The sequence below is a fragment of the Patagioenas fasciata genome, chromosome 21, assembly GCF_037038585.1.
Source record: "Patagioenas fasciata isolate bPatFas1 chromosome 21, bPatFas1.hap1, whole genome shotgun sequence".
Taxonomy (NCBI): domain Eukaryota; kingdom Metazoa; phylum Chordata; class Aves; order Columbiformes; family Columbidae; genus Patagioenas; species Patagioenas fasciata.
In genome coordinates this window covers 4448794-4462832 of record NC_092540.1, presented here as the reverse complement: position 1 = coordinate 4462832, position 14039 = coordinate 4448794, and the positions used below count along the sequence as shown (strand labels likewise).

Genomic DNA, 14039 nt, shown 5'->3' with positions numbered 1-14039 from the left:
AGAAGACAAAAAGGCATGGGAGACTAGGCAGGCAGAACAAGAAAAAGGGGAGGGGAAAGGACAAGCTCTCTCCACAGATGCTCTAAGGAAGCTCAATGATCACTAAGGCTTCAGTTACCAACATTAGCACCTTATACCCCAACTCTTAAGATCCTTGGGGGTAAGTGGGCATGAGTGCTGGTTTGCCTACAAGAACTAGGTGGTGATAGTTATCAACCCGACACATTTCATGGCAGAAAATCTGCCATCAGAGCATCTTCACACCCTGCTCACAGCCCAGCCTTTGGCACCCAGGTGAGCCCCTCACCGAGATGCCACCCCCAGTGTCCCGGGATGCGGTGACACTCACCGATGCGGGAAGTTGTCACTCCACAGAGCTCCCGGAGACACCGCAGGATGCGCACAGGGTATTCACAAAGCCCACAAATACCAGACAAAGCTAAAAGGAGCACCTTGAAAGACTGAGAACTCAGTTCCCATCCTCCTGTGCCCTTCACACCCAAGCCACCACCAATCTCATATTTCTCAGACCCAATAAAAAGCCTTTTTGCACCCAATTCTCTGTGTTTCCCTCACAGAAAGCAGCTCTGCCCCTGCTTGTGTGTCTGTTGATTCTCTCCAAAAGACCCAGATCTGCGCTGGCTTCAAACCCGTGTTATTTCTGAGTCCACAAACACAACAGCCACATCTCCAGGACCGGGCAATCTGATGGCAGAGGAGGAGAGGACATTGAGCATCCTATAGCTGACACGGAGCGGCTGATCCAGCCTCCAAGCCTCCATCCCCATTCCCCCAGGAGATATTTGACCAGGACCAGCCCAAGGCTCAGCAGCAGCCAGTTCACCCTTGGAGAAAACGCTCCTGAGTTCAGTACTCAGCTGAGCAGGATGTGCCATGCCCAAGTCATACAACAGCTACAGACACGCTCACTATTTCATTTCAGGAAGAAGCAGAATTACCCAGTTACATAAAAACTTCACGACACAACAAGGAACCAGATCCAGCAGGAGAAAGGCTAGGGTTTTCTTTTCTCCATTGACTCACATAGGCTCGGAGATGGTTTCAGGTGCTTATGAAAGTTAAGCCCTAAAGCTGCGCATCAGAGGATTTCTGGTTATCGCACACGGCTGCTAAACTAGTTTCCACTGTGTTATCTCCACAGCCCTTCTCCTACTAAAAGCACAATTACCCTTTGTGAAGTTGCCACATCCTGCATAAAATTCCTGGATGCGACTCCAAAAACCCTCCCCGGCCCGACCCAACAGCACCGTCACGGCTGGGAACAACGGGGCAAAGTCAGGACCCATCGCGGCCATTTCAACGACATCTAAAATTTAATTTCCAAGCCTGTTAGTGCAAACAAGCCAAGGTCTGAAATAGCAGAGGTGAGAATCAGACTGCAGCACGCTCAGCTCTTTCAGCAAGGAGCTGTGAAACTGCGGTTGGGGAAAAATTGGTGTAATTCGCAGAGAAAAGCCAACGTTTCCAAAAGCAAACACAGAGCCATGGATGTCGAATCGCATGTCTGATTTCTTCCCCTCCCACCATGTACTTTCTAAGCCAAAAAAGGCTTTATCTGGGCGGATTTTCCAGGGAAGGATAAGCCATTCCTGTACCATTGCCCAGCTCCCGGATCAAACAGCAAGGAACGGCAGAGCTGAGCAGATACTGTCACCCCTGTCCCCTCCAGCCAGGGAACTGACCACGTCACCTGGAAACCTTCCCCCAGCTCGGTTAAAACAGCAGCAAGCAAAGCGTTTTACCTGCACAGGCTGCAGAGAGTGGCTCCTAGGAAAGGTGCATCCCTGCAAACAACCTGTTCAAAGTCCATGCTAAAAAACAAGCGCCCACGTTGGATCACCGAGCCCCACAGAGCAAGCAATGAACAAAATGCAGTTGCTCATTAGCCTTATTCCTACCCAGAGATGTTCCCCCCTGCTCCAGCCTCCCTGTGAACGGGCTTGTGCCTACGTAGAAAGCTGATTATAAAGCAGCAAGTCATCCGGCATGGCCAGCTGTTTTAATTTAGCTCTTTTGTTCATTAAGCTTCACTGTGCTCTTAACCCAACTGTTCCCAGGGCCTGCATCAGGTGTGAGCTATTGCATCAGCTGCAGCACAAGGCCATGATCAACTTCACTTCTTTGCAAGAAAACATTGTGCTTTGTGCTCAGCCATGGCTCTGGAAGAGCTTGAACCACATCCCAGGACAAATACAAATCAACAAGGGGTTCCCATCCCTTTTCCTTCCAGCTTCAAGCCCAAAAAGTGCTGCCGGGCCACCCACGGGTTAATGCTGTGCTGATTGAGCTGCAAACCCTCTCTGCCTGTTTCTCACCACCAGCTCCCACCTTTTGGGAGGATCTGGCCCATTTGGTGGCAAACTGGCCAGGCAGGGGAGGAAAACTCAGCCGACCCTCTTTGTTTGCCTGTTTTCCAGCCTGTGCGGTCTCGTGCCCCCCAAAGTCCTTCCCTGCTCTCCTGAGGAAAACTCAAGGCTCTGGTTTGCCCCCTGCCCCAAACCAACTTGTGCTGCATAACCCCCGGGGAGAAATAGAAACTACGCCATGAATTGTATTTGCCTCAAATAAAACTCTGCTCTTGAAAGGGAGAATCATTAATAAAACCTCAGTTCTGATATTATTGGGACAAAAAAAACCCAACCAACTAATGCTATGATCCATCTTAGAGATCAGTTTCCAGCTGCGGATTTGCACTGGCCCGTGTCTTGGAGGATGAGCCGCCAGCACGAGCTGCAGGGGACGTGCAGCCTGGGGACGTCAGCGCCGTCACTTTGCTGCTGAAGACGGTGCATCCAGAGCCACAGTGCGGATTCAGAACCGCCGCCTGGGTTTCTCTGTGTGCTCTCCCACGTCCTGTCCTGCTACAACACTTGTCTGCTTGCACTTAATTTCTTAAAAAGCACTGCTTAGCAACACGACAGCCTTTTCACTGAGCAACCGGTGCCTCGCATCGCTCCAGCACCAGGGAGCTGGGCGGACACACGTCCCTGTTCACTTAACACCATCTGAGACAGAGCCGGGGTCACAACCCAGCAGCTTTGGTGACACCAGGGCAGTTTGTGTCACCTCTTGGCAGCTGTTTTTGTCTGTGGGAAGACAGGAGGGTCCTTCCTCATCCCTCCCGATGCCATAGGTCTCATCTGTACTTCCACAATGAACATTGCTGCGGAGTAACATCCTCACTGGAGCAAAGGATAAGTAATTACAAAGCCCTCAGTAAACCTTTTAGACTATTCATCCAAAGTCCCCAGAGGGAAGCAGGTGAGACTGTAATAAGGATTGCACAAGAGATACGTATCTAGGGTATTTTATTTTATAAAAACCTCTCCCCTCCCTTTGCAGTTCGTTTAAAAGGAAGAGCAAAACAAACCGGGTGCGCTGCGAGTCGCCGCTGCCAGCGCTCCCAGCCCCGAATGCCACGGCGGATCCACCGGGACCGGCAGGGATGAGCTGCTGGGGAGCAGAGAAGGTCCTGGGACCAAGGATGAGGCGCAGGCTCTTCTCGCTCCGCGGTTTGGAAACGCAACCTCCCCGAGTCGCCTTGGGCGAAGAGAGGCAGGATGGGGCAGGTCCGAAACGAACAGGGAGCGCTGTGAAAGAGGCTGGAGCGAGGGAGAAGAGCAAAGGGGGATGGATAAAAGCACGAGACAGGCATGAGTCACGTTGGCGTGCGGCCTCCAAAGAGAGCCCTCAAGCAAGCAGGGCACGAAGTGAATTCCTAGCCAGGCAAAAATCCGCTAAAACAAAGGGCGACGCAACATAGTCTCTTGCATACCTGTCTCTTCTGGCTCGTCATTAAAGGCTCAGCATCACACGAACTCGGGCTGTGTTTTTGTCTACAAGTGCCTGGAAGGAGGTTGGAGCATGGAGGGGGTTGGGCTCTTCTCCCAAGTAGCAAGTGATGGGACAAGAGGAAACGGCTTCAAGTTGTGCAGGGGAGGTTGAGGTTGGATGTGGGGAACAATTTCTTCCCCAAAGGGCTGTGGGGCATTGGAACAGGCTGCCCAGGGCAGTGCTGGAGTCACCATCCCTGGAGGGGTTTAAAAGGCATTTAAACGAGGTTCTCAGGGACATGGGTTAGTGCATGAGTTAGTTAGGTTGGGTTGTGGTTGGACTCGATGATCCTGAGGGTCTCTTCCAACTGAAATGATTCTATGATTCTTGCTGGTATCTGGTCAGGGCAGAGGTGGGAGCGCTCGTGGTGCATTCGCCCCCTGAGGCAGGTCCGGGTTTCCAGTTAATGATGGCAAAAGCTGCCGTCCTTCCTCCATGGGGAGAGCCCTCTCCAAACAGTCAGCGTGACAGCCGCAGGTCTTGCACACGCAGGAAAGAAACCCGGCCGCAGGCAGCTCCTGTCCCTCCATCACATCGCCACCTCCCCACTGCTGAGCTAAGGATGAAGGAGTCTAAGCCGGGATCCAGAAACAGACCTTTGGGGAAAGCTTGGATAACGTCAAGCTACGTGGCTCCAGCTATTTCTGTCCTAAACCCCGCTCTCCTGCCTGGGGATTAGGAAAAGCGAGCGATGCAGGTGTTCTCTGAGAAACACGCGCCCCCGGCACGCCAGCGTTTGGGGAGCAAACGGCAGAGCCACTCACTGGACCCACGTCAGTCCCCGCTGCACCGGGGCTGGAGTCCAGCCAGCGAGCCTTCCTTCGGCTGCACTAAAGAATCCAAACCCCAAGCCAGCTTTAGGAACGTTTCTCCTCAGCGGAAACACCGGTTTTGCACGCTGAAGTTTCCACTTTACAGAAACTACTGCGGTTTATAGGGGCCAAAGGCGGTGGGGGAGCGGAGCCTTCTCTTTGCTGCTTGTATAGTGACCTGCAGCACCAGGTCCAGGCTGGAAAAACAAACAGTAGGAGAAACAAATCCATCATCTCAGTGCACCAGAGGACCTCAGGGGTGGAATGTGCCCCACTCCATCCGTCTGCAGTCTCCACAACAGCAGCACCTCCTTCAGGGGCAGTTAAACATCCCCAAATATTCTAAACTAAGATTAAATCAAGGATTTTCAGCTCCCTTGCTGCTTCTTTCCCTGAAGTCCCACTGCGGGGGCTTCTCAACAAAGCTGGAAAAGCTCTGGGCACCGCGTTGAGGAAGGAGCCACCAGCAAACATCTCCAGCCGCACAACACTTTACAAGCTGGTGTTTCTTGCGCAGAAGTTTGGTGTCTTATCCAGGGATGCTTTTGTACCAACCCTCAGCTCAGGACACCACATCCATCCCCACCAGTCTGGCTTTTACCTTCCCCAGCGTCATCCCTCGAAAAGGGATGCAGGGACCAGAGAACGACCTCTTTGCTGTGCAAATGCGCTCTCCACAGGGCAGGGAAAGGAGATCAGCTCATTTCCCTGTCCTCATTTTGGGTACAGCCCAACACACCTCACTAAAGCCAGCTCAAGGGCAGCTTGAGACAAGTGCGTGAAGTTCTCCTCTGGAAGAACAGCACGAGCACACCCGCGTTGCAAAGAGCTCGCAGGCACTAAATATCAGCTTGAGACATGCTGGCAAAGCCACGTAGAAAGGGCATACTCCTGACGCTTATTCTTTGTTTGTACAAGCACCTAATTCCCTCCCAGATGTTTGCAAAAGCTCGGGAAGTTGGCACAGTAGCAAGGAGTTGGCCTTTAATTAACCAGAAGTCAAACACAACAAGGACGTCAGCAACCTGGGAGCTGCGCTGCTGCCCCCGACCGGAGCTGCGGCTCTTCCCTGGGTCCGCACGCGTCGGCGTCTCTCCATAGCCCTGTTCTTTTACGCCATCACGTTAAAATAGGGCTTTGCTGGTGCTGCTGACGGTTCTCTTGATCCCACTTCAACACGCACCGTGTGCTGTGCGGTGATCAATGACAGAGGCCAGGGAATTGCAGATGTGCCAGGGAGGGTCAGTGGGACATGAGGAAAAGGTTCTTCACCCAGAGGTGCTGGACACTGAACAGGCTCCCAGGGAGGTGTCACGGCCCAACCTGACAGTGTTCAAGAAGAGACTGGACAACGTCCTCAGACACACGGGGTGACCTGTGGGGTGTCCTGTGCAGGGACAGCAGTTGGATTCCATGATCCTGGTGGGTCCCTCCAGCTCAGGACATTCTGTGATTCTATGACAACACAACCACCATCTCAACCCTGCCAGATAAACCAAACCCAACGTCTGGCTTCAGCCCCCCAGCTGCTGCACAACACAGACACCCGCTGAGCACCATGTTCTGCCTGCCTGGACGTGCCACCCTGGCAGATGGGCTCATGGATCTGGGTTTCTGAGCGAGCCCAACCAAAATGAATCCTCTCTGGCTTTCTCAGAAATGAGGATTGGACTAGATGATCTTTCGAGGTCCCTTCCAATCCCTAACATTCTGTGATTCTGTGATTCTGTGACCCAGAGCCTTGGGATGCTGCAGCAGCCCTGGGGATGTCCCATGTGAGATGAAGGGCTGTGGGCCAGTTCTCACCTGTCACACCGCAGCGGGCAGGTGACACCTGCAAAGTGACCTTGGCAAGCTGTCCCAACCCCACTTCCCTACACACACACTCACCCTGAATTAACTCAGCTTTCCATCACATATTAATATATTTAAGAGAGGGACAATAGTACCAGAAACAGCCCCTGAATGTAGGTCATCCTTAACTAGCAGTATAACAGTGGATCTTCTATAATTTGTTAAATAAAGTCATTTATCCTGCTTCATTATTACAGTGGGTTCTGCATTCTGTTTGCTGGGCTTTGGGGCCTCCTGGACTCAGCCTTGCAAGGACGAGCAGCAAGGCTCAACTTCTGCTGCCGCCCTGCAGCGTCCGCTGGCCGTAGGGCTGGCCCCGGTGGATCTTCACGTGTTTGGCTAAATGGTCGCTGCGGGCAAACTTCTTCTGGCAGGCGGCACACTGGTACGGCTTGACACCCGAGTGGGAACGCTTGTGACGGGAGAGCTCGTCCGACCGGGAAAACCTGCGGGAGAAGGGAAGGATGGTGGGTCCAGCCTTGGCCGCTGGACAGGGCGGGGACCGCGGGGACCGCGGCACATGGGAGGGCTGGCTCTTGGGGTGACCACAGACAGGTCACTTCTGCTCTATCCAACCTCCCAGTGAAACGCAGGTACCCCAGGCTCCTGCTGGAGGAACGGAAAGAAATAAACCCCTCCATGGGGTGATTTAGAGAAAAAGAATTCACCTATTGAGATCTTAATTTCTTTCCACTGCTCTTAAAGGACAGTGTTCACCTGCTTCCCTCATTTGTTTTAGACTTGCTGAAAGTGACGACCCCAAGGCGAGATGCTGAGAGAAATTGCTTTTTGGGGCATCAGTCCAGTGACTAAAGGACACTGGAAGGGCTTTACTATAACCCCAAGAAGAGCATCGCTTTGAGAAGCCTTGTTTTGAGTGGGAGAGCGCGCGTTCTCCCTGCAAACTCTGAGCATCCCCTTGTTTCTCAGAATGGTGTAGAGTTTTTGCTCTCAGATGGGGAGCTGGAGAGAGAAGCTGCCCGTGAGCTGATTTAAACACCAAGCACAAGGGAGGCAAAGCAAACGTACCCAGCCCAGAGTGCAAAAGCGGAGGTTTCCATGCCAAAGCAAGTCGATTGCTGTTCCGGGGGTGTGCTCAGACTGCTCATCCATGTAATTCCCACACCTGGAGCAGGTCAGCTGAGCAGCTGGAAAGCCCCTTTAACCACACGCACATCCCCATTCTCCTGTGCCCTTTCTTCCACCCAGCAGCCACAGATCCAGACCTGGCGGCACCTGCAGAGCGTGGGGCTGCAGCAGTTTCACAAGTGCCACCCCAAGGGTCGCGATGAGGTTTTGGAGCTGGTGTGACCTCAGCATGTTTGAGTGTCAGGGGAGTGCTGGAGAGGAGGGCCGGACAGGATTTACTGCACAGACGGCAGGAGTATTAGGACAGAAGGGTTTTTCCATCTGGCTGAAACAAGCCTACGCAAACAAGCAGAAAACTTGAGCTTCAGATGTAACCCCAGCCACGGGATTCCAAGCTCACACCTGGTGCAGTAAATACTGCGGCTGCTCACAAAAGGCTCTGTGAAAACAGAATGTGTCCCAAGGCCATCCTCAGCTCTTCTGTGCAAACCACCGACTCCTTTTCCGGCTTTATTGCGAGAAGCGAGTCCCAAGGTCCCAGCTTCTCATAGAAAGCAGGGCCAGGAGAAATGACGTATATATTCAGAGTTAGGGCCACATCTAGAGAAGGGAGGACGGCCCGGAGAACCCCACCGGCAGCTGAGTACATCACTCCATGGTGTAACCAGTGAGCAGGGTGGCAAGTGAAGCCGAGCAACTTGGGGACATCCTGCAGGACGCTGTCGCTCAGTGTGGCACCACCACCATCCTCCTTTCCCAGGGGAAAACGTGATGCTTGTGTGGTTGCCACTGTCCCCTTCCTCAATCCCCAGGCTCTGAGCATCGGGTGTAGGATGCTTTAGCAGCACTGGAAAAGGAGCCGATGCCTATAACATGTACTGCGGTCACAGGTGGCATTGAGGGACAATTGCGGATGGCGATGGGAGAGCAGCTTGGCGAGAGGGAGTCCCAAAATTCAGATCTAGTCTCATACCTCCCAGAGCTTCCCCACCCCGAGATAGAAGCCGTAACACACCATCCAGGAAAACAAGGCAGCGAGTGCCTGCCAAAGCGTTGCGTAAGGCGCCAGGAAAGCTCAGTGCTGCCAGCACCAGTTTTCTTTGTGATTACGCGTTGAGATCTGATGATGAGAAGTGCTACGCAAGACCTCAGGACTATTAACCCTCCTTACAAAGGCTGCACCGAGCATCCTGCCCCCCAGGACAGGTGTGCGGTACCGGGGAGGAAACACCGCGGCGGGGAAATAATCAGAGACGCGCAGCAAGATTAAGAAGCGGGGTTAATTTCAGGAACGTAGATGAAAGACAACGTCAACCGCCATCATGCGCGGAGCAAACGAAAGTAAATGCAACGTGGAGATAACGCAACAGGCTCACGGGTGTTTGGAGGGATACAGGGCAGGCAAATAGCAAGAGACAGCAAAGCGCTGCTAAATAAGCACAGAACTGTGTGCTGGCTGCTGAGGAAGCAGTGAGGCTCCTAATTTCTGGGACAAATATTAATGGGAAAAGCCATTTTTGTAGCCCAGTGGTGGAAATTGTCCAGAACTAGGTGGAGAAAGCTTGCAGAGTTACAAGATTGCCTGGAAAAGCTGCATGGATGGAGGGTATTTAGACATCCAGTGCAAGGGGGGTTTGGGGTGTTTGGGATGTGTCCCCAGCCGGAGGTTTCCAGCATTTTTAGTGAAAACTACCCAAAGCACTCAACAAACTTTCCTCCTTCCCATCTCCTTCCATATAATTGACTCAGGAAAGAAAACCGGTGGTTTTCCCCTGGATTTTCACCAGCTGGGGGCTCTCCTGCACTTACTTACTTAAGGACACCCCACTTACCGCCAGCCGCAGTCGGGCCAAGCGCACGTGTAGGGTTTCTCCCCCGTGTGCCGCCGAAAATGAGCCTTGAGGTGGGAGCTCTTGGTGTACACCTTGCCGCAGCCCGGGTGCGAGCACCGATGGGAGCGCACGAGGGAAGCGGGGGCTTTCTGACCCCTGGGGGTGGCCTCCTCCTCTTGCACATCCCCCGGCGGCCCTGGCCTCGTGGCGATGGGCAAGGGGGCGATCTTGACGTATTTTTGGTCCCTGGCGGTCGCAGAGGGTTGGATGTGAGGGAGGAGGGACAGGTTTTGGCCCTGCAAGCTGAGGAGCAGCTGGACACCACCCACAGCCCTCTGTGTTAGAGCAGAGTCCATCTGGAGGGGCTGGATCTGGAGGACGACAGGAACCCTCCCCGCAGCTACCGCCTGGTCACCACCATCAGCCGTCCCTCCAAGCTGGGCAGCGTTTGAGACTTCATCTTCTGGAGTCACGCCGGAGATAAGCCATCCCTCAGAGCTACCTAAGCTGAGCTCAGATTTGATCTCGACCTTCCCTCCAGCCGGGCAGAGCTCGCTCGCTTCGTCTTTGAGGAACTCGGCCTTCTCCCTGAGGAACTCCTCGATCTCCTCCAGGGTGGGGATGAAGTCCTGCGAGAGGCGGCCGCAGAAGTCGGGCAGCTTGAGCTGAGCCTCGCACACTTGGGGTTTCGCGTCTTCCCCCTTTGCGCGGGACGCGGGGAGCGAGGGGCCGGCAGAGCGGCCGGTGTCACCCGCATGGAGGTGGCCAGAGCCCTCGGGGTGGCCGGACACCCTCTCACTGCCGTGTCCCGGCAGAGGGGACGGTGGCACATTGTGCTGCAGAGCATTGGCAAAGTTCTCCAGGAGGGAAGAGCTGGGCAAGGGGGGCAGCAGCTCCTGGCAATGCACAGAGACCATTTGGTGGCTCGCGTCTTCTGCTCTTGGTTCAGCTGGATCAGAAGGCTCTGGAAGAGCTGGGGAAGTCTCTGTTCATCTACAAGGGAACACCAGCAAGGTTATTTCCAAAAACAAACCGACAACTCCCCAAAAAACCCAACTGACCAACAAAACGTCAACCTTTGAATAAAATGGACTGTGCATTAGAAAGAAAACACCAAAACTAGTCAGCGGCCTTTGTTTTTAAGGAGGCTGTTGCTCAAAAAACACATGCTGACCATTTTCCTATGCCAACAAAGAGATAGATACACCCCCAGAAGCAAACTTCTCCGGGGAGTTTATTAAGGTAAAAATACACAATGAAACACTTCATCCCCCTTCTGCCCAAGGCAGGGGGCAGGGATGCCCTGCTCAATGCAGAGGGTGCCTTGTGGCTTACAACGAGGAGTTAATTCAGGTCCAAGAGAGGGGGCTGGTTTCTCCACGCTGCAAATGTTGGTACAACCACAACCTGACGCAGACCCATCACAGCTGGATTAAAACTAAGTCGTTTTGGAAGAGATAACAAGGCAACCGCTGCTGCCAAACCGCCTGGGGCTCCGTGCGAGCACCGCAGCCGTGAGTGTTCACCAGCAACCGCGCTGCTGCGGTTACACCAGCTCGCGGTGCCTCAACCAGCAAGTTTAAGGCGAGTTCAGGCAGGCTGAGCTCAGTCACACCTCCTGAAAGCATCGCAGACGCACTGGGGTCAGCTCACGAGGCCCTCGAGGACACGAACACCGCGTTTCAAAACGGGTGAGAAGGGTCATGGTGTCTCCAGGCTGGAGTCACATCGTCCGTGTCCCCGCGGAGAGCAGCGTGGAGGCTGCATCCTGCTCCCACAGCACCTAAACCACCCGAGAAGGCAGGAGCTTTTTACATTTAATGCAAAAAGCGGCTTCCAAGAGAAAGAAAACCTCATGCCAAAGGCCCTCGTGAACCTCTTCCAGAGTGAGTGAGTCCATGGGATTTCTGCAGAGCTGCAAACCAGTCAAGCCAGTCCTTGTTATCAGTGCTCCTCAGAGAGCTGGAAAGGGAATTTTTGAGAAGCAGTTTGGGTTTAAAAGAAAGGCTCGGCTCCTTAAGGAGAAATACTCCCCATGTCCTTCAAAACCTGCTAAGCACATTGCGTGGGGCCGTTCATGGTGCTGCCCGTCGTGTGTCCCCAGCGCAACTCCACTTCAACAAACCGCGATGAGCAGAGGCCATCGCTGCTCACACGGGAGGTTCGAAAGGTGTTTGGGCCAATCTCAACCTTCAGGTTTCCATCACATCATAAATCAATGCTCTGAACCGTCACCTTCAAGGCAGCACCCAGTTCCACTCCTTCCTCCACACCAATTTCGTGATCTCTCTCTGATCTCTGCTGCTCTGACTCTTGTCTCCTTTTCCTACAAGCTTCAGAGGCTACAAAAGCCTTTGCCCTCTGGCTGCCAAACACTCTTCCAGAAAGTCTTAAAACCTGATTTTCCAACAAGGTCTCCTTGGCAAGCAGCTCAGGAAGTCTCCAGCCCTTCAGTTTGCCCCCAGGACAACTGAATTAAACTATAAACTCCTTAGCTCAGGAGCATCACTTAGCACATACCTTGCAAACAGTTCTGTTGAATAACACACAGAAAAGCACAACCAGAGGGCAGGAAGGTCCAGTGGTTAAGCTGGGACTAAGGAGCTCTGAGCAGGGTCTCCCGCGCAGCCTTGGGGTAGCTGTTGGAACACTCTGCTCCTCAGCTTCCCATCCAACTGGGGGCAATAGTGACACCCTACCTGGTGTGTGACCTGGTGGCACGCTCCGTTACTAACAGACTTTGTTGGTACCCGTTCAGACATCAGTGCCTTGTCAATCCAAGGCATTTTTGCAAGGTGCACGCCAACGGTGCTGTCATCCCAGATCAGCTACTGCAAGAAAACGGAGACCTGACTTTGGCCTTTCGCGAAGCGCAACGCAGGACAAGGTCAACGTCGTGTTCAAGCTTCACTTTCTATTCCTAAAGTTTTTCACATCCCCAAGAGCGCTCCACTGCCGAACGAAACCAGCAGATGTGCAGTTCGAGCACACAGAGGAAAAGCAGTTTGCCCAAGGTCAGCCAACGAGCAGGAGCTGGGAACCCAGCCGAGGGCTCTGACTCTCCTCTCGCAACAAACAAACACCTGTAACCTCTTCAGAGCCGGGAATCACATTCACCAAACACGGACTTGCGAAGTCGTTGGACAAATACAACACGCTAAAGAAGCGGGACGCAGCGACGTGTAGCAGATCCCCCAGTGATAAGGGTGCCCCACGCTTCCACCCGGCCAAGGACAAGCGAGTGTCAGCAAAACCTGGCACAACCGCAGCCCCGCACCCCCCGCGGGGAGCAGAGCCGGACATCCCCGGGGCCGAGGGGCCCGATCCTGGCCCCTTCACTCGCTTCATCCCGGGGGGTGGGGAGGAAAAACAACCCCCCCACCCCAGACCGACCTTGTCCCCCCGTCCTGCACCCCCTTACCCGTTCGCGCTCCATCCCGCCCGTGGCTCCGAGCGCGGGGGCGGCTCCCGGCCGGGCCCGCCCCCCGGGGGCTCGGCTGCGGCCGCCGGTCCCATTGGCGGCCGGAGCACCGGGCTGGGCTGGCGGGGCGGCCCCCAATTCCGCCCCCAGGCCGGGATTCGGGCAGACCCGCGGCTGCTGGAGCGAGTCCTGGAGGAGACGCGTGGGACCTGCCCCAGTTTGCCGGTGTTTCCTCTCCCTGTTCGTTTACACTGGAAATAGTCCAGATTTCTCCAATATCCCAGGGGAAAAAAAAATAAAGTCAAGTCCTAGCAGGTAGCAGCAGTGAGGGTTTTCCTGGCAGCACAGGAGGAAGAGTTTCGGCAGGGTCATTGCGTTGGGATGCTGGTGCTGTGTTAAGAAGCTGCATCCGTCTCTTCTGTCCTCACACGGAGCTCGGGGCGTCCTGAGCGTGTCCCTGGGAACCAGCTGTTGGAGAGCAGTGTAGGGGAAAGGGACCTGGGGGTGCTGGGGACAGCAGGGTGACCATGAGCCAGCACTGGGCCCTTGTGGCCAGGAAGGCCAATGGTACCTGGGGTGGGTTAGAAGGGGGGGTCAGTAGGTCAGAGAGGTTCTCCTGCCCCTCTGCTCTGCCCTGGGGAGACCACACCTGGAATCTTGTGTCCAGTTGTGGCCCCTCAGTTCCAGAAGGACAGGGAACTGCTGCAGAGAGTCCAGCGCAGCCACCAAGATGCTGAAGGGAGTGGAGCATCTCCCGTGTGAGGAAAGGCTGAGGGAGCTGGGGCTCTGGAGCTGGAGAAGAGGAGACTGAGGGGGGACTCATTCATGGGGATCAATATGGAAAGGGGGAGTGTCAGGAGGATGGAGCCAGGCTCTTCTCAGTGACAACCAGTGACAGGACAAGGGGCAATGGGTGCAAACTGGAACACAGGAGGTTCCACGTAAATATGAGAAGAAACTTGTTCCTGGTGAGGGTGTCAGAGCCTGGCCCAGGCTGCCCAGGGAGGTTGTGGAGTCTCCTCTGCAGACATTCAAACCCGCCTGGACCCCTTCCTGTGGAACCTCAGCTGGGTGTTCCTGCTCCATGGGGGGATTGCACTGGATGAGCTTTCCAGGGCCCTTGAACCCCTCACATTCTGGGATTCTGTAGCACCACTGCTATTCCCAGTGCAAGCA

At 54.4% G+C, this 14039-nt stretch overlaps 1 protein-coding gene across 4 annotated transcripts in view; it reads right to left on the bottom strand.

Moving 5' to 3' along the window:
• Positions 1 to 12933, bottom strand: part of ELK4 (ETS transcription factor ELK4) — a 32903-nt gene extending 19970 nt beyond the window's left edge. Inside the window, exons 1-3 of one of the 4 annotated variants that reach the window (XM_065854630.2) lie at positions 12864 to 12933; positions 9443 to 10435; positions 3313 to 6967 (exon numbers count right to left, since the gene is read on the bottom strand). In XM_065854630.2, the coding sequence (XP_065710702.1) occupies positions 6790 to 6967; positions 9443 to 10359 (1095 nt within the window). In that variant the 5' untranslated portion in view covers positions 10360 to 10435; positions 12864 to 12933 and the 3' untranslated portion in view covers positions 3313 to 6789. Of the gene's footprint in view, positions 1 to 1763; positions 1863 to 3312; positions 6968 to 9442; positions 10436 to 12141; positions 12391 to 12863 lie in introns of those variants that run through there. The other 3 variants (XM_071817567.1, XM_071817566.1, XM_071817565.1) reach the window with 3 other exon arrangements.
• Positions 12934 to 14039: the final 1106 nt, after the last annotated feature.